Genomic DNA, 26,945 nt, shown 5'->3' with positions numbered 1-26,945 from the left:
AAACTTATATTTTCAATTATATAACGTGCTTCTGGCAATTAATAAGTTGTTTTATCCTTTAGTAAAACATTTAGACGCTATGTTCGCTAGTGGGGAAAGTAGCTCCAGCCTCTTTATAACAGGATAGATTGTAGTACCGATAGGCCTAGTACCTTAGAGGCTGAAAATCAAAGATGCCTATCAAAATTCTGTGTTACCACACTCCTGGAGGCATAACTGTATGATACTATTCCTAGAAACATCCACAGTGAGACCTATTTGGACAAGCTAATAGTCATAATTGGGAGTGTTGTCTTTCTAGGGAAAAATAAAAGTCAAGAAAGAAAGAATATTACAGCTGGAAAGTTGCCTTGATCACCTACCTGGAGCCATAGGCTCTGGCAACTATAGAAATATTTTTTCATCTTATTGACAAGCAGCATTTGTCTGTGGAAAATTTTTATTGACTTGTTTTTGCCCTGGGGAATATGACATGGTTGCATTTTATTCTTATTTTTAAGCAGCATTTCCTGTGGATCTCATTCTAATTTTTACAGTTTTGCTGATCATAATTTATAATTTTTATAGAGGAGAAACAAGAAAAGTGTTTCTAGAACTATGCTATTGACCAGATCCTTACTGGATGTTTTTGTGGAATAGAGTGACTGCTTATCCTTTGGGTGACACAGTTAAGGCATTCAGCCCTTTCAAATAAAATTCATGAATGGTTGAGGAAATTTGATCTGAGTATTTTTATGTAAAATGTACCAGTAATTTATTAATTTAATTCTTAATAAGAAGTTATATTAATTAAACTATTTTCAGAATTCCATATGAATGAAGTTAAGTAGTTAAAGCAAATGCAAATTGAGTATATTTAAGATTTGTATTAAATAAAATAATGTTTTTAACTCCCTATTAAAGAGAAATTTTAATACCTTTACAAAGCTGAGTCATAAATACAAGACATTCATTCTGTATATAAACTTATGTTTGATTTAGAAAATGGAAACCTGCCTTTGCATATATTTCTCCATTTAAATGATTTTCCTTTGAGTAGCTACAAAGTTTGCATGCAGGCTAGAATTTCTCAGGAGACCACAAAACGCAGGAAGCCCACTTATGGCTAGATACTAAGTGGGCTGTGTTCCCATCTGTCCAGTAAGTATTCTGAGCAGAAGTGTTTTATATAAAATATTGAATTTTATGTAAGAGCCTTAACTTCTCTGAAGATTGGTGACTGTCTCGGTGATTTGTTCAACATGTGAACAAATCTGAATGTGGACCTCCTTTAAAAGAAAAGATAATCTGTTAAACTGAAGAAAATATGTTGTGTTAAGATAATTATATGCTTGATTTACATATCATAATCTACTTAAAAAAAAAACCAGTAGCCTTGTGTGCTTTTTTCCCCTTTAGTGTGCACACAAGCTAATTCATATTTTATAAGCCTTTAATTCATGTTCTAATAATGTCTGCACTGTGAACAGGACTTGAGATCTCAAAGAAGAAAAAAGGCTTTAGAGATTTCTCATCAATGGTATCAGTACAAGAGGCAGGCTGATGACCTAATGACATGGCTGGATGACATTGAGAAAAAGTTAGCCAGTCTACCAGACCACAAAGATGAGCAGAAGCTAAAGGTAATGTTGTTTTGGGATGACAGTGGTAGATCTTTTAGAGTGGTAGTTTATCAATTTAACAGACAGCCAGTGCAATAAATATTTCAGTAGATATAGAAAATTATCAGTTCAATTCTTTATTTTTATATATAGTTAAACAACCCTTAATTATCGGTGTTTGAACTGATGTTTCTTTGTTGTACTATACTTTGTATTTGTTTGTTATACAGAAAGTTATATAAATAATGTGAAACACACTGAATAAAACTTTTTGTCAATAATATGGAAAGTGCGCAATGTATTAAGAAGCATCAAATGTTTTTTAGTAAAAATTGTAATTGATTTTATGTATCTTTGTTCCAGATGAACAAATGACTTACCGATATATGGATGACCTCTCTCTCATATTAGCACATTCATTTTCATCAGAACATATTCATATGTCACTGTCAAACTCTATAGATTTATTTACATACTGTCAAAGATTTTCCTAGTTTGTTTTGCATCGTCTTTCTTTGCTTCATTCTCTGAGTTTCCCACAGAGTAAAATAGGAGTTACATAATATATATTAGAGTCAAATAATATATTTGTCCTGATTATGCTGACCCTTACTGAGAAAAGAATTTCTGCAGTTGCCCATCAGGGTCTACTAGCAAGAATCTGGAAGTGGAAACTATTGGCCTTTGCTAATTAGTTTTCAGTGTGTACTAGCTGTTAGTATCTCTATGGCCAATCTCTATGAATTTTCTTCAATTTTGGTTATTTTTCTTTTGTTTAAATGTAAAATAAGACATGAAATAGCTGTAAATTTTAATTGTAACAATAAAATGGAAATGGAATTTTTGACAGAACTATTTTGCTAATTTTAAGGTCATTTATCTAGTTAGCTAACTGTCCTGGGCCCTGTATTGGTTTTGCTCACTAGGAGATTGATGGAGAATTGCAGAAGAAGAAGGAAGATCTGAATGCGGTGCACAGGCAGGCTGACCGCTTGTCTAAGGATGGGGCTGCAAAAGCAGTGGAGCCAACCCTGATACAGCTCAGCAAGCGCTGGCAAGATTTTGAGAGCAAATTTGCTCAGTTTCGAAGACTCAACTATGCACAAATTGTGAGTTGTTACTGGCAAACCCATATGTTTGCAACTGCTACTACTAACAGCATCCTACTAACAATGAGAGCTTCAGGGTCAACTCTTCAGATATTAATAAGAAAAGCCCTATTGTCTGCAAGTGGCGGAATCTTTATACTCTGATACCATAGTTTTGTGCTGTGATCTCAAAATTACCCTTAAGTTAATTCAGGCAGTTAGGAAAAAAAAAAAACATAAAAAACAAAAAAAAAGAAAAAAAGAAAAAACTCAGCAATGAAAAATTAATGTTTATTTCTGTTGCTTCATTATTTTTCCATAACATTGTCCAGTCTAAAAACGTTAGTTTGCCATGCATCTATTTTGTTCAGTGAATGTGTAAACCAGAAGATTTGTCTTTTCAAACTACCCATCCCATGCCAATTTTAATTGTTTTTTTAATTTGTCCATAACATGTTATACCCACTTTAGGAAGAGATTAAAAAATTCTTAGGGCACTATATCTACATGGCCTCTTCTTCAAATACTTGACTTCTCAAAGGAGTTTTTGCAAGAAAGTGTACTTTTGACAGAATGAAAATGTAGTTTTATGAAACAACCTCACATCTTCTGACTTTAAGGTTTTTTAGTTGTATATAAAATATAATTATTCTTACTGATTTATACATACTGCAATAACTGGATAAATAAAAGAGAACTAAACTGTCACTATTTCAGGTTTATGATCAAAATATGTATGGGGTATTTCCCATTTAAAAGGTTACCAGAGACTGCTTTCACACTTATATGGCAGTTTTTCCTTACCATCCCTACTACTCTGCTCACTGATTCTGGACTTTTGATTTTTATATGAAGAAAGATGAGACTTACTCTCAAGGAAGTTGTTGCATTATGTACTCTTCTGTAATCTTGAAAGTGATAGAGGTAAAGGGATGTTTCATGACAATATAGTTTTATTTATTTATATCTAAATAAACCTAGATTGTAGAGGGAACATAACTACAGGATAATGAAAATTTAAATACATGAAGTGTTATTTCTAATTGATATGCGGTTGACTGTGTTTTAAAAAATAAACAAGTTACAAAAGTCAGCAATAATGTATAAGCTTTCAGTCAATATAATCCTCTAATGTACTAAGTGTATTGTGTATTTTTAACTTTTCTATAATTAAGTTACAAAATGTATATATAAAATTAACAATTTCAATATCTATGCATTTAATGGAAAGAATCAGAGGAACATTAACTTTGGGTTGTATGTTGATAAATCTTGTTCCATCTGATTAGTCTTTTCAGATTACTATGGTTTATATTAAACTCGATTGATGTAATCCATTGCGTATCATTTACATTAGCAAAGAGCTAGAGCAGGCTTCGCTTTGTTTTGTAAATTAGTCTCTTTTTTATAATGAATATATTTGTACATTTGATAAGAAAGTAAAAAATGAGAATGTTCGTGAGAATTTATATAAGAACATTCTACTGTCAATGTGCTTTTTATGGCGCCCACAACCTGCCATGACAGAGAACGTGTATATCCTTTATAAGATTTTACTAGCAAATCAATAAAACTATATATTAGCACATTTTTCTTTAATGTAAGGTACATACATGAGTGCATGTGTTGTTGAATTGGTCAAAGGAATACAGTCAGCAACGTTTTAAAGCCATGTAAGCATTACACGTGTTTTGTTGTTAAAATGTTATTTATATAATGTATTTCTATCCTTGTAATGGTTAATTTTTTTTATATTCTCAAATATTTCATGCAAGAAGTCTGCTACTTAGTATTTATCTGGGGAATGAGGTCGTTATTCAATGAAATTTACACTTGTACAGGATATTTACTGTTTCCTTCTCATTTCTCATGAAAAATATCTTGTTCTGTTGACAATGACGAAGGTGACATTCATGTGAAATATTTTACAAGTTTTACAGAAGCTATTGAAACCTGTGAGAGGCAGTATATTTTCATGGCTCAAATAAGAGAGAGAAGTACAACTTCTTATTATTTTGGCTTTACTGAATCAGTGAAACAAAGTGAATTTCTCTTGAGTCCTTTTTTGTTCTTTTTTTAATACAACCTAAGTACCTACCTCACAGGGATGTTGTGAGGATTAATTAATTGTTCAAGACTTTCAAATACAGAAGAAAAATGAAAATTCAAACTATTCACTTGAACACATGCATATACCAGCAAAAATAGCTTTCACAGAGATTTTCGATGTTAACAACCAACTGAATAAAAGCATATAATAAAAATACAAAAATGAATTAATTTTTAGAGCAAAAGAAATATAAAACTGCTGCATTTTTATTTATAATTGATATTGTATTCAATAACAGACTTATTTAACAATTAAAAGTTGTTATTATAAATCAGTGAGGATTTAGTTGTACTGTATATCTTGCAATTCATTATGATTCATTGAATAAACATAGCAAGACTGCATTGAAGAAGACCTTTAATTATGTGGCTTAATGACAGATTTGCATTTCTTACCTTTGTTGGGTCTAATATATTTTTATATCAAAGTGTGAAATTAGAATGGTCATGCTCCCCTGGATTTTACTTTTCCCCAATATTTGTTGGGAAGACCTGTCAGAAGGATGGTAGATTCTCATAAAATTCTGATTGCCTCACAAATATGTAGCAGTAAATATTCATCAACTAATTGACAAACATACACTAGTGTGTATATATAAAAAGGAATATTCTAACACCACTTTTGATAGTAAGGTATGATGTAGTTATGTTACCTCAAATGCTGCATATTCTCTTTAATGCAAATTTTAAGAAATCATTCTATTTGGTGTAGTGGTCAGTTCTTAACATGAAAATTGTCAGAGAGTGACATGTGAGGTTCTATGGGGGGAAAAGGTGGATTTATTATAATAACAGATTAACCTTGAACACAAATGCATAAGTACAACTGGAAAAAACCTAAAATGACACTGCATGAGGAAAAGTTTTTAGAGTTCATGTCATTTTACAAGTTTCTTCTCCTGCCCTGTGTCTTTATTCTTATGTGTCAAAATAAACAGTGGGTCAAAAATACAGTTTTTAAATTAGACAGAAATTAAGTTCCTATGTTAAGAGAAGTTTAGTGTACTATATTTCTGCTGAAAATTTCTGTTTGAAATTAGTCGTAATTTTAGTTGTAAAATCTGAATAACTTATTAAAGCATGAAATATTTTACCAGCATGTTTTAAAATTATGGTTAATCACTAAATCCCACTGAAATTCATGCAAGCTGAGGATTCTCTTCCAAAACCAAGCCACTGAAGTTTCATTCTGGAGCAGTATACAATTTTTACTTATTAAATTACGTTTGTTTTTTTAAAAAAAATCATTTCAGTAAAAATTGTAAGACTCAAGAAGTTAATGAATATTTATTTCTAGATTATCTCTGAAGAATCTAAATTCATTAAGCATTGGCAGCCATGCAGTATTTCCAGAAACATTATCAATCTTTTTTCCTACAGTCTAAACTTAAATCTTCCAATTACTTTTTTCTGCAACAGTTTATGCCACCGCTCCAGGGTGGTGAAAATAGTAATCTGTTGCAGAGAAAAAGCTATATTTGGATAGTTTAATTCAAATCAGGATCAAAATCAATTATTGATGTATTGATTTGCATGTAATTAAACTATCTCCAGTTAATGGCTGTTTTAAAGGAGTTTAGATTTTATTGTGCTGACTGAAATTACTCTGTGTGTAGTCATGAGGACTTTTATCATGAGGAAACATTTTCTAGGTGAAAGCAGGAGCAGAGCCTACACTAAAATTTCTTATTTCATATGTCTTATTACCATATTTTGTCAACATTCTTTCTGCTGTCACATATAGTGGGTTTTTCTTGTCCTCTCAGCTGCACTATGCATTCTATAAATAGTAAGCCAGAGCATTTTTCGGACAAAAGGAATATTGGTCTTGCAATCTATTAACAGACGTCAAAATTATGTACCTATTGATGTATAAACAAGAAAAACAATAAGCTTACCCAAGTCATTTTAGTTATTTAATTAGTGACACACACAAACACTCTGTTGAAATTTACGGTCGTTTTACTACTGAAATATTTGGGTCTGAATTTTGGCCATACTGGGAAAAATAATAAAATTGATCAAATTGTAAACACCAAGAGAGACTGTCTTTTACATACTAATTACATTATGTGTTGAACAAGAATGAATAATGCAAATAGCTATATAAAACATGTATTTGTTTCTCTAAGGTAAGTGATTAATTATATGCAGTTTGATAGTTACCTGCAACATGGATTAAATACCAGTACTCTTAGTACCTACTATGAACTAAATATCATAAGCTTCATTTTTCCAAATAACGGACATTATTCTGTTTAAGATTCTGCAAAGCATTCAGAAACTTTTTGATCACTTGAGGTGAGAGAGTATGAGATCAGCTTCTGGAACCAGTTTAAGAACTGATCAAGTTTACATCTGAAATTCAAAAGTTCAGTTATTTAAGGGCACCTTGCAGTTTTCAGTTAATATTTCCCTGTGGAGATCTATGTAGCTCATTTAATGAAATTTAAACTGTTTGGTTTTTTTTTAACTGTTAAAATATGTTTATATGTAAAGCTATTTTCTAAAATATAAATCAAATATTAATTGAAATAGAACTGTCACACAGATAAACACAGCGCCCTAATTTTCTGTGTGCATCTAAATAACATGGATACTTCCGTGGTAATGTGCTACCATTATTTTCAATCATTGTTTTCCACAGTTTTCACAACCAGGAGCATTGGAATACAGTGGCTTTCTTCTCTTATCCTTGCTTAAATATTTCTTGGGGTAAATAGAAAACTAACAGCTGCTGATAAGAAGGAGCAAATTAATTCCTCATTATTTCTACAATGAATGGGAAAGAGAACAAATAAAAGAGACAAAAGACACTAGAAGTGCAAAATAAGAAAATACCTACTGGACAAACAAAATGAGCTGTACAGAGATGGATTAGTATCTGTTTCACCTATGCGCTTTGGATGTCTTAAGGACAGGACAGAGGTGACCCTCTGACACCATTTAACTTTTCTGACATTTACAGTGGCAGCGTCTTAAACAAATAGCTTGACACAGCACAGCTAAAAACCAGGCTTTTCTTTGACTGTGGTCTGCAAAAGGATTGAAGTTAAATGAGCATCTTTGGGAAGAGAATCACAGCTGTATGCTTGCACCTATTTTCTAGCATCCATCAACCTGGAAACTGCTATTTGAGAATTTATTCCAAGCGATTTAATTGTATGTTAAAAACTTCTAATGTTTTTTTTACATGTCTAATTTAAGATACAAAAACTGTGGGAAGTACACAGAAGGTGGATATTATCTTTGGTATAGCAGAAGAAGAGCTAGTTTTATATATGCATTTTAAAATGTGCTTTACATTCTCTGTGTCTAAGATGAATGCATACAGTGTTGTGGTAATTTAAGTGAAGACCATCTATAGCCACCTTTTATAAAAGTTTGCTTCAGTATTTTGAGTTCTTCTAAAGAGTATTTGCCTTGCCTCATATTTCCTTATTAATTCTGCACAGTATTCACTATCATCACTGCAAATCAATCATATTTTAATAGAGTGATTTTTTAAAATCCTGTCTTGTAGATGACAGAATTTTACAGTTTCACTATCCGTTATAAACTTTAGTGAAGTGATCTAAATTACCTTCTCTAGTTTAAATGTGAAACTTGACATCTTTACCTCATAACATAGGAATGAAAATTCTTACTGCATCTTAGACTAAGGCTGGTTTGGGATGCTGTCTTTAAATTATATTAAGTGGTTATAAAAATGTAGTCTTAGCCAGGCCACAGGCTTTTCTTACTGTTTTCTATATGGTTGAGATGGAAGCGAGGCAAACAGCTCTTTGATTAAGGAATTGCGTGCAACATAGCACTCAGTTGTCTCACCTTTCAATTTTCTTTGGGCAAAACTGAGCTTTATACTAGTATGGTACTTTCTTCCTTATAATTACCAAGCTATTTGGGAAACAGAGCTAATTACCATCTTATTTTCTCTGACATAGTATATCATCATTTATTAACATAATAAATTACATGGTGAGGAATTTAGTGTCAATTTTACTTGGCTATAGTACTGAATTAAATTGTAAGAGAATGGACCTGCTGCAGAGTGATCTGGCCCTAAGTGACAGTATGTTTTGAACAGACGATGTTCAAGTCCAGTCTACAATTCAGGATGTCACTGTGATTTATGGACATATTTGTTAGGGTTTTATTTGGGATTTTTAATGGATGCATCTGAGTATACTCATAAAGATGCAGAAGGAGTTAAATAGGTACGTAGAGTCTGAGTGCTGAATATCTATGTATCTATATTTAGGTAGTTTTCAAAACTGTTGGATTGACAGCAATTTCATACTCATTATTTAAAAAAAAACCAAAAAGCTGTGTCTTGGAGTAACAAAATCAGCCTAAGTGACAGACCCTATTATTATTATGTATGATTGCATCTCCATAAATGTAGACCAGGGCTATTTTAAGAAGTAAAGATAGAAAATAATTAGACAATGCCGTTAAACATTTCTGGAAGGTGTCAATGTTTAGGGCTTAGGACTTCACTCTTAGAAGCTGTTAACGCTCAACACTAATGTGGCACTTTAGTGATATTTTTAGATTATTTTCTACATTATCTCAACAAATAGCTAACAGATACAGTTTGCATAAGTATCTGGAAAATTAACATCACGAATTAATAGTAAACGTCACGATTAGTTAGACAATTCAAACATCAACAGACTGTATTCTAACATACCTGTGCTTTATGTAACATTAATTGATTCCTTGGTGATCAATCAGTAGAGTTACATATTATTATTATGCAAGACAGCTATAAAGCTTATTCATAAATGCTGTCTAAGATTAAGGCAGTTCTGTAGTCTTAATAAGTCAGCCATTAAATAAGTTGGCATTGACCAAAGCCTGTTCCTAGGAAGGCTGCCTTCCAGCATATCTTCTAGAAGCTTGTTCTGCCACTGTATATGCTGTTTCTTCTCTATAGCTTACTGCTGTCCAAGAAACCTGATTTTGAAATTCTATTTTGAGTAAAAAAATCATGTGAAATTCCTTCCATTCTTTTTGCTATTTCCTGCTGTGCAAGTGAATTTGAGTGCGTAATACTGGTTTAACAGTATCCATAATCACTGCCACAATTGTACATCATGGTTACAAGAGTATAGGACTGTGTAGAAGAGTTTAATCTTCTGAAGTGTCAACTAGGTACTTCCTTAAGTAGGACATTTCCTTTATAATGTCTGTATGTATTTTGTTGGCTTTGAAAAATGCTACAAGATGAACACAAGAAATGGTTAACAACTCAATAGAGTTATGTATTCTTTAGTTCGCATATAAAAACTTCCCAAAAAATTTTCCACTGGAAGTTGACACATATAAAACCATTACAAAAGGGTTTTCTAGGTAAACCCTTCTAAAACTCTAAATAACATTTTTAACTACCTGTTGAAAACCAGCCTAAAATGTGGACTTTTACAATGTGTTCTGGTTGTTTTCATTGCAAAATTTGACATAAGTACCTAAGTATTTGCTTATTTGTTGTTTTCTAATACTGAGAATGGCTATCTCGTTTTAGTCACAGGCAGTTAAAGGCTTACATTTTCCCTAAAATGCTAGCAACTGTGCACGGTCTGAGCAGTGTTTGTTAAATGGTTATGAGGTATATTCTCTTTTTTTTTCCCCTTATAATTCCTGCTATGATGTTACAAATATCTGTTTAAAGTCACATGATGGTGACGACACTCAGGTTTCCTTTCTTTGTCAATTTGGAACAAGTGCAACTAGTAAGATTGAGGTATGCCATCTTTATCAGAAGTAATTAACATATATGTATAATTGATTTAAAACAAGCAACACTTTCTAAATCCCAGTCATTCAAATTAGTCAATTATGCCATAATGCTACTAGATTTCGGGTTTCTTCAGGACATGGTAACATTGGAGCTATGACATAAGATACTCAGTGTTCTATATATTTACTTATTTTCTGAAAAAGCAGCTTGTATCACACACTATACAGCAGATGAGAATCTTATGTCACAGTCTCATCATAGCTGAAATGATTCTTTTTTCTCTTTGCTTAACAAATATATACCAGTGGAAGTTGTCAGGGTTAAAAGTTAATGGCGGAACTGCTAGCATTTCCGATTTATGCTAACCATTTTACTCCCTTACCTGCATGAATGCTAGCAGGACTTCAGTAAAGAGCAATGGGTAAGTTTCCAAATAAGCTGTAGCTAAGTTCAATATGCAGCAGAGCCTCAGCCTGAGGTGGTCCGTATCTGGAGGCAATTGTCTAAGCCAGTCTAAAATAAAAGCCCTGTTAAGCAACTGAAAAAGAAATTGCCTAAAATGTATGTATTTGACATCTTAGAGGGCTCTAAGGGCAGGAGAGTGTGCAGAACACAGAGGATTGGCTGCAGCATCAAAATACTTTGTCATAGTTTTAAAACTATATATTCATGTTTTCATTAAAAAAAAAGAAACCATAGTTACAACCACGGATGCAGCCAATATAATGATGAATTACTCTGGGTTTAATGTTTAAAATTATTTTTATAGCTTTCATCTATATCTTTTGTGGTTTAAAAAAAAATCAATGTTAAAATAATTTAAAAGAGGAATATTTGGAAGTAGATGAAGTAGTCATCAAAGTCTTTGAGTGACGCAACCACAAGTATCACATCCAATCACAGTTAACTATCCAATCCACCATACTAAGCTGACCAAGGTAAAGCATGGCTATCAGAGTCTCTGGGAGGTATCTTATAATTTAAGCTTAAAAGTGCAGACCTTTCCCGCTGGAGAAAACCTTTGCATTTCAATCAGCGTATGAAGGTCAAAAATAAGACACTGGAAATAAGTTCACACTGGCTAATGCCAGTTGAAGTTTTTCAAAATCAAAGCCTGTTCTTACCATGTAAAATTTACTTAAATAGTTTCTAATTAATGCTATTATTAAGTATAGCTTCGTTTGAACTGGTTTTATATTATTTTATGTACAGATAAAATAGATTCACTTTATCACAGAATAAAAACTGCTAATGCAACTTTTCTTAAGCGGTAGGATATGCCTTAGCATTGAAGTAGTATGAAGACATAAAGCACCTTCTTTCCAAGGACAAAGCTGAACATAATCATGTTTTGAATTTTATATAAATCACTGATGAAGTCAGATACAAGCATTAAAATACAATTTTTTAAGTATTGCAAAGTGCAGGCTTTGGAGGACTACAGTCATACATGAGTAGAAAAATCACATGCATAAAAAAATAGTTACATTCTTGAAAATGGGGGGGGTTAAACAAATATTATTCTTAATAGATTTTAATGCTGAGAAACGCTTTTTAAGGCCTTGCCTTCATGGACTTATGTAAGCATTTTATAGATTTTTAATAGTGTAGTGAGGATTTAGGTCCCTCTAACTTGAAAGAGAGAGGCTTTTTTGTACTGATACGTAACTTATTTGGATTGACTAAGGCTATCTAACCTCATAACGAAAATTCCGTGTTATTGGTATAATTTTGATCTACTTTCTACATGCATACATACTTGCAGGTAAGACGTGCTAGCAATGCTGAAGACGCAGAATTTACTTTTCTGAATCTTAGCTGATGTCCCCACTCACAGCTGGCATAGGAAGGGCTGAATGAAAGGTTCTTTGTGTATAAATATGTACATGAAAGTGGTTTTACTGATCTCTGACAGCATTTTACACTCTATTGTGCTTTTAATTCTTTATTTGATATATTGATGCTAAGCATGGGCTAGCATATATCATGTAGTTTACAGTTTGCTCTAGAAAGCAATAAACTTCCAGCACTTATTGGACTCTGAGGTATGACTGCCTTCTGTCCAGGGGCTGTCTACTATCTCCTATTTTGGTATGTGTAGCACACTTATGTTTATTCCTCAGAGACGACTGACTTTTTACACTCTCATGTATCTTACAGCTGCTTGTAAAGAGTATTTTTCTCAAACATTAGTTCACTTCAGGAGAAGGCACAAGTTTGGTTTTGCCGAACTTCCCATCAGGAAGCTAAGAGCCTCTCCCCTCACATATTTTCTTTGTGTGAAGTTATTAACACAAAAGTACAGTAAGGTCACTATGAATTTGGAGGCCAATAGTGAGAAAGGACCAAAAATAGAACAGTTGCCAAGGCCTAACACAAAAAAAGTTGGAGACAGAGAGTGTAAACTGCAGAACAGCAAAAGTGACGTTAGGATTGTTCCTTCTTCAGAAAGGGGAAAGGAAATGCATATACAGAGATAGCTGAAATATGCATTAGCATTGAGTGTTCCAGTGATAAAATCAACAGCATTCTTTAGGGCTAACTAGCTCTGATGCCACCCAGTAATACAGTTCCAAATGTAGGCAATAATGATCACATACACTTCTTTTGGGGGAATGTTTTTATGAGAAAAAAATTTCATTATTCCATTAGTTGGGTTTTTTTGTGGTTTTATTTGGTGAGTGGGTTTGTTTTGGTTTTGTTTTGTTTTTATATTGGCTGGTTTTGTTTGGTTGGTTTTGTTGTTTTTTTGTTTATTGGCCTTCTCTTTAAGGACCAGTTCATGGATATAGTTCTTATCTTTGTGTTGCACCTGGTAGAACATGGTAGCTATCAAAAAAATCAGTTTCTCCTGTGTAGGTATAGCCATGTTTATGGAAATATCCTATCCCTTAATGATGGCACAGAAAATTTAATTTACTATACTAGCGATGATAACACTTGGTGAAAAGCAATGTATAATATACTAATGCTCACCCAATATAAGTTGTTTTTTCAGACTGCAAATAGTTTGCACATCAGTACATCACTGACAATCAAGTAAAAATACAAAATATATAAATATCAATCAAATGTATTTTGCAGAAATAACAATACATGAAATGGCCACGTATATGAGCATTTCCCCATCGTACCTAACAGTTTATTTGTATTATTTTTAAGTATTTGAGTTTGAGTATTTTCATGTAACTGTCTAATGTATTCAACCACTTTGTCAGATTCAACTTATTCAAACCATTCTTAAACTATTATCTAAAACTTTAATTGCCATTTTCTTATTTGTTTTTAATACTTATAAAATTTTAACCTACATAGTGAACCATGTGGGCTTTAGCAAGGACATATATCTTTACTGAATTAATATATTTTTTAATAGTAACGGCTTCCAGCTGCTAAAAATGCTTTTTTTAACTGTTTTTTTTCTCATTACGGTTAGTGTATGATTCAGTTTCAGCTGTATGTTCCTAGTAAAGATGCTTGTCCAGAATATAGGGAAGGACTCTACCTATTATTTGTTCTACAGTAAGGAAATTCCAGCAAGCATAAGGACAAAACAAAGATTTTTCTCTTTCTTTGCTGATTAAAACTGTCGGTTCTGGTTGTGCCTACCCTCCATTCCTTAGTTCAAGATGCCAACTTCTGTCTTGAGTTCTGTTATGCTACAGAATCTCATGGGGGAAAATGTTCAGAATTAATGAGGGAAAGATAGAAGGCAAGAAAGTCCTGTGACCTATTGAAAAACCCACTAAAGTATAATAAATTTAATCCTTTCTTTCTAAAGTTGCATCAAATTTCCAACTCTTACTTAAATACTATTCAGAAACTAATTCATTTGAATTACTACTCTTTTTTTCAAAATAAGATTTTAAATAATGCTTCCAAATCTGAAGGCAAGTTCTGGTAGGCCTCTACTTTCAAATATCAATTAATTTATTTATTTTTCTGCTTGCAATACTTTATAGAGTTCAACTAACAATGTAACCATTAATGATTTGTTTAAACCTGTTATTTCCTGAGTGGTATTTACTGTAGAACTATACAAGTAATCATCCATGTGTGAGAAATAAGAATGTAAGTTTTCTGTAAAGGGCAGCATGAATATATGTTTGCATACATCTCATTAACATTGATGAGAGTTAAATATTACACATAGTTTGAGGGATTACTAAACCCTATGTATTGTACAAGGCTCAGTCCTGTCTTTAGATTTTCACAAATTTTGCCTTCAATAGTGCTTTTGTATGAGTTCTTTGTAGCAGTGAAGGAAAGACAGACAGTTTTGGCACTACTGTAAATAATTATATCTGAACTTCTGTAAAGCTCTTAACATGATCCTCCACAACATCCTTTTCTCTAAATTGTAGAATGATGGATTTGATGAATGAATTGTTCAGTGGATGAGAAACTGGTTGGATGGTCACATTCAGAGAGTAGTGGTCAATGGCTCAATGTCCAGATGGAGATCTGTGACAAGTGGCATCCCTCAGGGGTCCATACTGGGACTGGTGCTGTTTAATATTTCCATTGATGATATAGAGAGTGAGATTGAATGCAACCTCAGCAAGTTTGCAGATGACACCAAACTCAGTGGTGCAGTTGCCACACCAGAAGGACGGGACGCCATCCAGAGGGACCTGGATGGGCTGGAGAAGTGAACCTGTGTGATTTCATGAGGTTCAACAAGGCCAAGTACAAGGTCCTATACCTGTGTTGGGCAATCTGTGGTTTCAAGACATTATGGGGGATGATGTGATTAAGAGCCACCGTGCAGAGAAGGACTTGGGGGTGCTGGTTGATGAGAAGTTCAACATGAGCCTGCAATGTGTGCTCACAGCCCAGAAGGCCAAACGTATCCTGGGCTGCATCAAAAGAAGCATGGCCAGCAGGTCAAGGAAGGTGACATTCCTACTCCACTCTCGTGAGACCCCACCTGGAGAACTGTGTCCAGTTCTGGAATCTCCATCATGAGATGGATGTGGAACAGTTGGAACGGGTCCAGAGGAGGACCATGAAGATGATCAGATGGCTGGAGCGCCTCTGCTCCAGCCAGGAAACAGGCTGAGAGAGTTGGGGTTGTTCAGCCTGGAGAAGAGAACGCTCTGGGAAGCCCTACAAGGAGGCTGGGGAGGGACATTTTACAAGAGCATGTAGTGATAGGATGATGGGGAATGTCTTTAAATTGGAAGGGGAAAGATTTAGTTAAGACATTAAGAAGAAATTCTTCACATGTGGTGAGACATTGACCAGGTTGCCCATAGAAGTTGTGGATGCCCCATCCCTGGAAGTGTTCAAGGCCAGGCTGGATGGGGCCTTGAGTACCCTGATCTAGTGAGAGGTATCCCTGCCCATGGCACGGGGGTTGGAACTGTATGGGCTTTAAGGTCCTTTCCAACTCAAACCTCTCTATGATTATATCATGGTGTTATCCATGAAGTGCTCACACATCAGATTTCCACTTGACTTTTTTCTGGTTTCAGGAATTATTTGGAGCAAAAAGGCACACATTCTATGTACACAGGTATATATATGTGAGTACACATATGTGTACATGTGTACTCAGTTATTAGTTTAAATCTGGGTTAAAAAATTAATTTAAGCTAATACAACTATATAAATTAATTATATGTGTCTGTCACTTTGCATATTCTTGTAACCTCATTTTGAATGAATAATCTGGTACACCTAGCATGCTCTTTTCATTAATGTATATAGATATTCTGCCTTCTCATTAAAAAAAATACAATTATAATTAAAAACTTCCTCATGTGGGTCTAAACTTCTTTGCAACACGTATAAGTGTCACAACCTTGTCTTGAGGAATGCTAATATCTCACTGCATGCCTCAGTGGCCTGTTGAGTATCTCCCATTTTCTAATCAACTGGGACAGTTTTTTCTTTGGATATACTGAGCTAAACTGTTCTTTTTGAGAGAATGGAAGGGGAAACACAATTTTTTTAAGCAATTTATTTTTAAAAATAAAAATTATAGCAGTGATATGGTAATTAGAAAGGCTTCTGGGTTAGCAGATGTATTGAGAAAGTCATTTACTGAGAAAAGTGTAAGCAAAGCAACTATATTTGCGTAAGAAGAGCAGCAGAATAACAGAAGTCTACAGATAACTTTATGGGCTTTGTATATGATATGCATACATCTTCTAGAGTGTGTATATGTGTATTTTAAGACTCTAAAGAAAACTGTAGAAACAGATGACAGCCTAGTAACTGAGGAGAGAAACATATCATGAAAGGATGGACAGAGCAATTAGATAAATTAAAATGAGACACCTTGCTGAGTTAATATGTGCAAGATAGTGTTTTGGGGTTTTTTTATGTACTGTGTAGCTAACTAACAATATTGTTTTCTTCAGGACAATTGATCCATTATCTTTCACATATATGGCTCCAAAATCCATGATTGTGTGCATTAGGACTGACGCATCTAAATAATAAGATTTTTTAAAAAGAAAGTGTACTAGCAATTGCTTGTAAAAGTTCATTAAAGTCTTCAATAAATAAAGTTTATATTTTTAAGAAGACGGCCATCAAGCACAATAGACCTTGGTCCCATGCTAGGGATCCTACAAATAAATAACATGCTTATTTTTTAAATTTTGCCTTTCCCAACGGAGGTGCAGGTGATCATATATTTGGAGTTTAGTTAAAAGAAGTGTTCACAGTTCTCCCTGCTCCTAAGCACACTTTTATATTCACTTTTTAACTATGATCCATAAACACCTCATATTAGAAACATAGAGAATTTATATCAACAGTCACTTTTTTGTCAGTATCTTTCCAAATGCCATAGATGATAAACTATCAATTTTCTTGGAACCAAAACATTCTGGGATTTCTTTACATTTGGTGTATGCATGTGCTTTCAGAATAGAGTGTCTATTTCATATGTGTCTAAATTAAAAAAAAAAAATCTTTATTTCCTGAGATACGTTGCTGGGATTTCTTTTAGAAATATGAATGAGACTTTTCAAATCATCACATTTCTAATTGCACTTTCTAATTTGAAGGGAAAGATTTTAGTATAGCATTGAAAGTGCTGAGTTGACCTAGTTGTTTTGTGTGGCATTAGTATTCAGTATATTAGGCCTGGCATGCATGGAATTTATGTGTGAAAGATAGATTCTTAGAGAGGTGTGATGATTTAAAATGAAAGGGCTAACACTAAAATGCCTATTCAGACTACTGTAGCATTTCCTATATTCATTCCTTTGGAGACTAGGAGAAGAAATGTTTTTACGCTTTTGCATGGATTAATTTTAGTACCTGCTATTTTAAACAGACTGCTGCTCTGAGAGTGACCTATGTCAGAAACCTCAAATATTTCCTGCACTTATACTTAGAAATTATTTTGAAATGTTTCCAGGTTGTGAACTGGAAATTACATTAAGTTATAAGTTTGTGTAGTGTTAACAAACTAAAGGGAGCATTCTGTTGTATATCTATACTAGCAAACAGTTCATGAAGATACAGCTTTTGTGATGACTGAAACTGTGACTGTGGAAACCACTCATGTGCCTTCTACATACCTGGCAGAGATCCTTCACCTTCTGCAAGCCTTGTCTGAAGTAGAAGGGCGCCTTAATTCTCCTGTTCTGCAGGCTAAGGATTATGAGGATCTCTTCAAACAAGAAGAATGTCTCAAGGTAAGATAGAAAGCTTTTCTTGCAGTTATTGGTTTCCATAATTTTGGGGCTTCTGTATAGTGGCAGCTGCACTCAATCTCAAAGACATCTGTTTTATAAGTGCTCAGCCCCTCTCTGTGATGTGTACATATATGGATGTTTACATGTGAAGGCTCATTGGTGCCACATATAAGAACATTTGGAAGACTAGCCTTAGGGTATCTGCAAAGTACATCCTTGAATGGGAGAGAAAGGATTCAGGGAGCAGTTATATATTTAAATTTATGAATTTGTGAATTTGTGGTTAAAGCTTTGTTTGTGTGTTTCTAATCTTAACTAACTAGTAAGTAACCCTATCCTCACCCAGTCTTGGTAACTTTATTTTAGTGTTTGATTAAAAATATTTTTTACTAAAGCAGCAATAAAACCAAGTAAAATTTAGCTGTCCCATTCTATGCTAGATAAAAAAATCTCGAGGTTTTTTTGGGGCTGTACTCTGTGCAAGTATTACAGTTTAATTAGCTAAACATCGTGTGTTGTCCAGTAGATAGATGATGTAGTTCAGAAAAAGCTAATTCAGTATTGTTGATATGACTTTAAATATTACTCTTTGGTTTCTTCATTGCTTGCAATAGTGAAATCCTTTGAAATTAGTGGGATTTTTCCAACACAGAATTGACATAAGAAGAGAATAAGATTAAAGTTGTAAGCCTCAGTAGATGAATGAGTTATCAGCTTTTGCAGAATAATGTTTATGTGAGGAAAGCCTTGTAAAAAATCGTGCTTAAGTGCTGTATATAATTACAGCAATTTCAAATTGTCATCCAGCATGAAGAGAAGACCACATTTCCATTTTTCTCTGATTATTCTGGGAAAGGAAAGGTTTTAACAAATGGAAACCTTAGCCTGAAGAGGCTGGAATTTGCTTAAAGTCAGCTATAAGAAAGAAGCTTAGAGGGAGAACCAGGGGCTCTGGCTAGGTGGTCAGAATTGTCCTCTATAGAACCCTTTTATCTGTTTCCACAACACAGGAAATGTAACAAAACCGTATCAATATGCTGTTATTAACTTCTATAAAATCACATCTATTTATAATTCTCCTACATGCGTCTGTATATGTATGCACACAAACAGAAGTATTCTTATCAGGTCTTGACAGTTAGGGTGTATTCAGTTTCCTGGCATTGCAGTATAGTGAGTTTAGTGAAGGATAGCAGTGAAGAACTGAAGCAAAGACAGCATACAACGGTTAACAGGACTGTATGAAATAACAGTAGGATGCTCCTTTTACCACTTCTGATTTGGTACCAATAGATTAAGGTGATTCTGAGTTAGAAGCACATAACATGCCCATGTTATTGTCGTTCTTAATTTTAAACAATTCCTTTTGAAAGAATGACTCTTCTGCACAAAAAAAGTCATAGATCATGTCACTCTTGGCTAATGAGCTACCACTTGGTCCTTGCCTATGAACTTATATTTATTTCTAGATTGGATGGGAAAACAGTGACCTATCGCAAGCAACTTACTGGTAGTTGACTTCCCTTTAGTGTTTCTTAATGCTCTACATTCAAGCTATCTTTATTTGATTTATACCCATAACTAATCTGTTGTTCACCCATTTATATTTGGTATTATTGGAGTTGACACCAACTTTAATTATATTGATTGCTGAGGTTACAAGTAAGAATTGACATAGGTTTAATTTAACTGAACTATTAAATTTTTATGAGATGCATTTGTGGGCACAGTTCCATCTTCCTCCCAAATAAATCCCTTGGAAGAGGTAAATAGATCTTGCACATTTGTGGGCTTTTGGAATAGTATAGATTTGATCTGAGCCTGTTTAATGAATATTTATTCCCAAAGAAAAGCATTCGTCATTGTCATTATCCTGTAGTAAAAGTAGGAAAGTAGTGCATAAATTGTTCAGCAGCTGGTTGGGAAAGGTTTGAAATTAAATTGTGGTTGATTTTTATCCCTGACAGATTTGCATGAATCAAATTACAGAACTGTCATGAATAGCTCCATGTTTTAAAACTGAGCTGTTGTGGGTTTTTTTACTCCCATTCAGAAACAATCCATTTTAATTAATCCTTAAAAGGAAAAATAAATGTATTTACAAGACTCTTTCAGGTGTAACTGAAGCTTTTTCTTCAAAGTTAATAGACACTTAAACCTGCTTGCTTATTATTCAATAGGATAAATATCAAATACAAATGCAAAATTGCTTTTATTAATGGTCATCAATAACTCTAGAACTGATTTTTTATATCAAAGGAATGTTAAACAGCAAAATATTACTTTTTGCAGAAAAAAAAACCAATAACGCCTAACATGTAGTGTATAATAACATTTTTATGGGCACATTTAGTAAATTTGCTGAAATTAGCTCATAGGAATGTTGTTCTCTTCATTTTAAGCTTTAGGGAGTGGAAAAATCAGATAGAGAAGCCAAGACGTGTCTCTTTATTTCATAAAGTCAGCAATTGCAATATTTCCATTATCCTATTAGAAGCTCTTTTAAGTATTAGGACATACAGCACCTCAGCTTTTTTTTTTTCATCTCTGTTCTTACTCACAGTATTTAACAAACGGTTTAAATATTACAGTCCTGTCAAAGATGAAACTCCAATTGATTGTATGGAAAACCACGGTTCACAGATCAAAGGATTTGTAAATTTGGCTTAATGATATGCTGTCAAAATAGGACAAATTTCGTTATAAGCACAAACACTATGTATTTCTGTCTGCTATTAATAATGTTCAAATTGATGGAGTTCACAATCTTTGAGTTTGCCATATAGAATTCGTTGTAATTACAATGGATTTTATTACATGATCAAGTGTAGGGATAAAATGCCTTCAGAATGTAGCTGATTAACCTTACTTTCAACAGATGTTTCAAATGCTTCCTGAAAGTTAAATGAATGTAAAAATTTGCATATATTCCATTTAATCTGGTTTTAGAAAATCAAGTTATGTTGCTCATACTAAGCCGAAGATTTTCTGTATGGCAATTACCTCATGAAAGCTACTTGTCTTGTCCAAACTCCAGATTATTTAGTGGGAGATGTATATGCTGAAATAAGTATATTTATTAACCATTGAATTAAATCTAACATATACTTCTGTTTGCTAACACATAGCAAAACCAAATTTGCTCAAATGAGTCTATATGTAATTTAAGAAGTCTAATTTGTCTTTATAGCCATATGTGAGAAAGCGCTTAGTAGAATTTCATGTTAAGAATCTCTGTCATATTCATGACACAGTCATGCTTATTGATCACTTAATTATATTAACTGTGAATTCAAAACTTATTTTCAGAGGCTACTTGCTTTATATAATTAGTAGGGCAAGCCTACAGAAAAGCCCATACACATTAGGCATTTCTTTATTTTTAATTGTTCTTAATTAGAGCAGGAACATCGTTTTATGGAATATTATTTTACATTTAGCTATAGTATTTTTCAATGATATAATAGTTGTAATATGGAAACCCATCTAGCTCTTTGCGAAAGAGGTTTCCTATATATGTAACATTTCCCATAATCACTCTAACAGTTCTTTTTCTATTCAGTCTACTTGTTTATTTTCAGCAGGGTCTTCATACAGCTTATTAAAAATTTGGTTGTTTGCTGTTGTTTTTTAACAATATTATGTTATATTTTTATGCTCTGTTTTACCTTTTTTCTCTTCTTTTTCCCTTTGTTTTGTAATTCTTCATCCACTCACAGAAATAACCCTTTTTTTTTTGCGTATTTTTCTAGTGCCTTATTTCAAGATCCAGGGAATTTCCGGTACAATTACACATCTGTAATTCTGGCAGCCAGGATTCCCTTTCAAAATGGTTTATTAAACCCATAATACCCATACCAGATATTGTAACTCATAGTTCTATACAGATTCTAAAATTATAATTAGTAATGATAAGTAATTTTTCCAGCCACTCCTTACTGCTAAAAACTCTGTTGTTATTGGTTTTCATGTTAATAGAAAAAGCATGAAATATTGTAATAAATCTGCTGTATGTATAATTGTAAAGCATCATTCTACAAATGTGTCAATTGCCAAAAGTATATGCTTAATTTTGCACATTGATATATATATTTGCCATGTATTAAGTAATCCTTATCAAGATACATCATGTGATATTCAGAGTGGTTTTCTGCAGCACCTCAGGAAAACTCAGTTAACCATAACTTAGAACTGAGCGTAGTCAAATGCACTCTCCAAACAGATCTGTCAGTAACACAGTACTTGCTGGTTGATTTGTACACAAATAGACAAGGAACTGAATCTTTACAGAAAGTTGTCTTTCTCTGGCAGATAAGACAAATTCCAGGTAGTGAAAATGAACTGGTGTTCAAGCCGGTAGCGCTCAGATTTCTCCTTTCGAGAGGCATGAGATGGATCATTCCCCACAGGCTACTGTCACTTCAGCTGCTAATTTTTTGTTATCCTTTTTTTTCCTTAAAAGCTAAAGCTTTGTGCACTTCTGTTAACCATATTACAAAATCTCCCAAGGCATTGTTGATAACTAACTGCTTGAAGATGTTCTCTTTGATGTGAAAGATAGATGGTGTGTGTGAGTGTGAGAGACATGGATTTGTGTGTAAGTATATATACATCATCATTTATTTATTTTTCTTGGACACTTTTATGCCATCTGGTTGTGAATTTCATTTCTAGAAGGTCAACTGTATTATCTTGCTTTGTCTGTAGCAGCTGTACTCTGAACAAAAGCAAAGATCTGATTTATAAATCAGAAATTATATGCCTGTTCATAGACCGCTAATTCTAAACATTTAGGGATACACCATTTATCAGTTCTGAAGTGCATTGATGTATTTAATCTACTTTTTAATATCTAGAAAATTGCTCTGCTTGGTTTAAAAACCATAAAATTTCTGTACATATAGACACATATATTACTCTTCATTTGTTTACTTAAATACGTGAAAAACAATAAGTGCCCTCTTGAATGGATGAGAAGAGCTGATATTCAGACCTCCTGAAAAGACTACTTAACTTGAATGCTTAAGTGTGTTCTGGCAGCTTTTAGCATTTCAATTATATTTTGTCCTGTTCTTTAAATACACAAAATTTTAGTCATGGACAAAGTTTTGAGAAGATGCTGCCTCTTTTATGTTCAAGGGATATAATCTAGGAAGATTTGGGAGCATTTTATTTCTCTGATATTTCTCTGATACTTTTTATATTTGCATTAATAACATTGAATACCTTATTGATTCATGGCCTGAGCATATAAACCCAAGATTTAGGTAGACCTAAGTATGGAACAATGTGTGTGAGATGTCATACTGGTAAAGTCAAATGAGTTTTTTTGATTAATGACTCAAATCGAGCCAGCTTTCACTCTAGATGATAGATTGCTGCAGAGGAAGGAAACGTTCTTTATTGTGAAATATCCCAGAGACAAAATGTCTGCCATTCTCTTTTTATTTTTACATATTTATTTCCTTTAGTCTGCTAAATATAAGTCACATTTCTCAAGACCTATGCATTCAAATTACTAGTCATAAGGGGGTTTATGGATCAGTCCTTTATCTTTTATTGGCAAAGAATAACATATTATAGTATTAGCACCCAAGAGCTTTAGGAACCCAGGGTATTTTTTTCTTTAGTTTTTGGGGGGGGTTATTGTGTACAGGTATTTCAGACAATTGCTGTCACATTTCCATGAGGATTTCAATTCTTATGTTTTACAAAATAATAAATATAATGTAATAGCTTTAATAGGTTCTAAAATTACAACCCTGTTTTCTCACTTAGGGAGACATTCAGATTTTGTCTTAAGTACTTGTTTCTTTTAAAATATTTCCCATGTAATTTGAATGAGAAAATTATTTGAGTAATTATCATTATCTCCCTGTTACTTCATATTGGTATTATTAATCATATGCCAGTACTCTGGTATAAGACTAAAACCTTCTGCCTAGTAGCAACACACATTGCTGCATCTACTTTATTGTTTATCAAATTTCATACGTGGAAGAAGGTTACTAGTAGGATAACACTTAAAAACTGCATGAAATTGGGTATTGTTTGATGTAATTATTGTATGTATGGGTAGAGTGTAGCAAAGCAATGATAGGAAAGTGCTGGCAGACAGGTAAAATACCAGACATAGAGAACAGAGTAAGTTCAATTACAACTGACACTTAAGAGTCTTGGATAATTCAGTTCATTGTGGACTGAATTATACCTTCAAAATATTTTCTCAGTGTTCATTTTTATCCACAAAGCAGCTGGTTTTCTGTAGTAAGAGTGGAAAAATTATATTCAGAATAGAATACTTTCTCGGTAAGTGGTACAGCCTTGCTGTGTATATTATGTTTAATTTTAAAAGAATATGAAATATTTTGAAAGTGTATAAAATAATTAGAAAATATTAATAGACAAAATAAAGGTCAGAGCCATGTAAAGGCGACCTACATGAGAAGAGATTAAATTGATGAGAATTTTGGAGAGGTACGAATAATTAGTTTCATGACAAAGGAAGTAATTTATCAATTTTTTTTTTAATAACACTGACACAAGTGGGTATTTATTTAAATTAACAGTGACTATTTATGAAAGGAAATAGATTTTTGATTACTTGTATTTTTTATTCTGAATTGTCACTGAAGCCGTGTGATGGTCTGTATGTGAAAACCAAAGCATTTAAAACTATTGTGTATTTGAATCAACAGGGCTAAATTTTTCTTTACTGAATTTCTGTCTTAGATTTCTTTTGTTTCATTTATATAGATTACAAGAAACTTGTTTATGCTATTCTTGGAAATGTGAATAGTTAAAAGACCCCATTATTTTCCAAGTTTAAACAAAAAAAATCAAGGGATACACATTTTTTTAACTGTAGTTTCCGAGGGTCATGAAATTTAACCCAGTGTGATTTTTGTACCAGTTGCACTTTTGGCCATCCATGTGAAAATAATGCCCAATTTTCACACCACTTCTGTCAAATCATTGTTTTCATATTGGCTATTAAAAGTGTTCTCCCTGCACCTTAACTCAGTTCTCAGGCAGCTTCTACCATTGATCAAATTATACATTCACAAGTTAGACTCAGAAATTCACCGTGCTGCCCTTGGTGTTTTAGGGCTCAGGTTTTTTTTCCTGGTGATTGCTCCAGGGAATGGTTTCTGATTTGAGAAATAAAGGGAAATAGAGGACAGGAATTGTAAACACTGACAAACAACACTTTTGAGGTTTTGTCTTTTCCACATTTTGAATACGTGAAATTCTAAACCTCTGTGAGGATTCTTTCAAATAGCTATTTTGAGCACAAGTTTTTATTTAACTGGATAACACACATAAACACTGAGATTTATAAAATGAAATAGATTTCTCATCCATAACTTAAATTTCTATGCCAGAGAAATAATATATATAAATACTATGGCATAGAAATATTTCTAGACACCTAATAGTAAATCGTAGATAAGTTACTGTCTGAATATCGTGTTGTATTCAGAACATACTCTATCAGAACACAACACAATACAATGAATCCAAACAAAATTAAAATAATTCAAAATTTCATTGCTTTGGTAATAGCCAAAATGTGGAAAAATCTGCTGTCACTATAAACCTTTCACTTACAATTTATTCGTAATTTGTGTCTTATCATCATGTTTTAAAAAATCATGGCTTTTTTCCTACTTCTCTTGAGTGGTACCTCTTGAAGTTGCTTCCATATCTTCCTTAGCATGTTAAAGTTAATATCAACATTTTCTAGCCTTTCTGACTAAGTCATAATGATTTCAAAATTTTAAAGATCATTTTTTCTTGTGTAATCCTACAATATATTCTAGTGAATAATGTAGTTATGCAAACTTGAAGTCCATTTCTGTTTCTTGCATTACTTAATTTCAGCAAAAAGCATCTAAGTTAATGGGTTTAGAGTTGGAAAGTTTTACTGAAGTTCATGTGTTGGAATAATGAGTAAAAACGTGAGACTTCAGGTTTCTCAAGCCACTTTCTCTTCTTTACAATTTGATTCAATTTGTGCATCTAGTTTACTTTCACTCTGTTGGCTAAATTCTAAACATAGCACTATTTTATAATTGACTTAGTTCAAGAACTGTAGAATATTTAGAATTGTCGAATAATTGTAGGATATTTATTTATCCATCAGGTAAACCAACAGATGTGATCTATCTAGTCTTTTGTAAAGCCTTTGACACAGTCCCCCATAACATCTTTCTCTCTAAATTGGAGAGATATGGATTTGATGGGTGGATGGTACGGCGGATAAGAAACTGGTTGGATGGTTGTACTCAAAGAGTAGTGATCAATGGCTCAAAATCCAGATGGAGATCCGTGACAAGTGGTGTCCCTCAGGGGTCCGTACTAGGACCAATGTTGTTTTATATCTTTATCAATGATATTGACAGGGAGATTGAGTGCACCCTCAGCGAGTTTGCAGATGACACCAAGCTGAGTGGTGCAGTTGCCACACCGGAAGGACAGGATGTCATCCAGAGGGACCTGGACAGGCTGGAGAACTGGGGCTGTGAGAACTTCACGAGGTTCAACAAGGCCAAGTGTAAGGTCCTGCACCTGGGTCGGAGCAATCCCCATTTTGGGTACACGATGGAGGATGATGTGATTGAGAGCCGCCCTGCAGAGAAGGACTTGGGGGTGCTGGTCCATGAGAAGCTCGACATGAGCCTGAAATGTGTGCTTGCAGCCCAGAAGGACAACCGTGTCCTGGGCTGCATCAAAAGAAGCATGG

General features: G+C 33.6%; 1 protein-coding gene across 10 annotated transcripts in view; it reads left to right on the top strand.

Annotated features, from left to right (window-relative positions):
* Window positions 1-26,945, top strand: part of DMD (dystrophin) — a 1,193,355-nt gene that overhangs the window by 577,435 nt on the left and 588,975 nt on the right. For all 10 annotated transcript variants that reach the window (XM_054050408.1, XM_054050369.1, XM_054050393.1 and 7 more), the window contains 3 exons: window positions 1,470-1,622; window positions 2,528-2,710; window positions 18,005-18,199. In XM_054050408.1, coding sequence (XP_053906383.1) covers window positions 1,470-1,622; window positions 2,528-2,710; window positions 18,005-18,199 — 531 coding nt within the window. The remainder of the gene's footprint in view (window positions 1-1,469; window positions 1,623-2,527; window positions 2,711-18,004; window positions 18,200-26,945) is intronic.

This window comes from Cuculus canorus, chromosome 1 (assembly GCF_017976375.1).
Source record: "Cuculus canorus isolate bCucCan1 chromosome 1, bCucCan1.pri, whole genome shotgun sequence".
Taxonomy (NCBI): domain Eukaryota; kingdom Metazoa; phylum Chordata; class Aves; order Cuculiformes; family Cuculidae; genus Cuculus; species Cuculus canorus.
The sequence above is the reverse complement of the archived record's forward strand: the minus strand, read 5'-3'. Positions and strand labels throughout refer to the sequence as shown.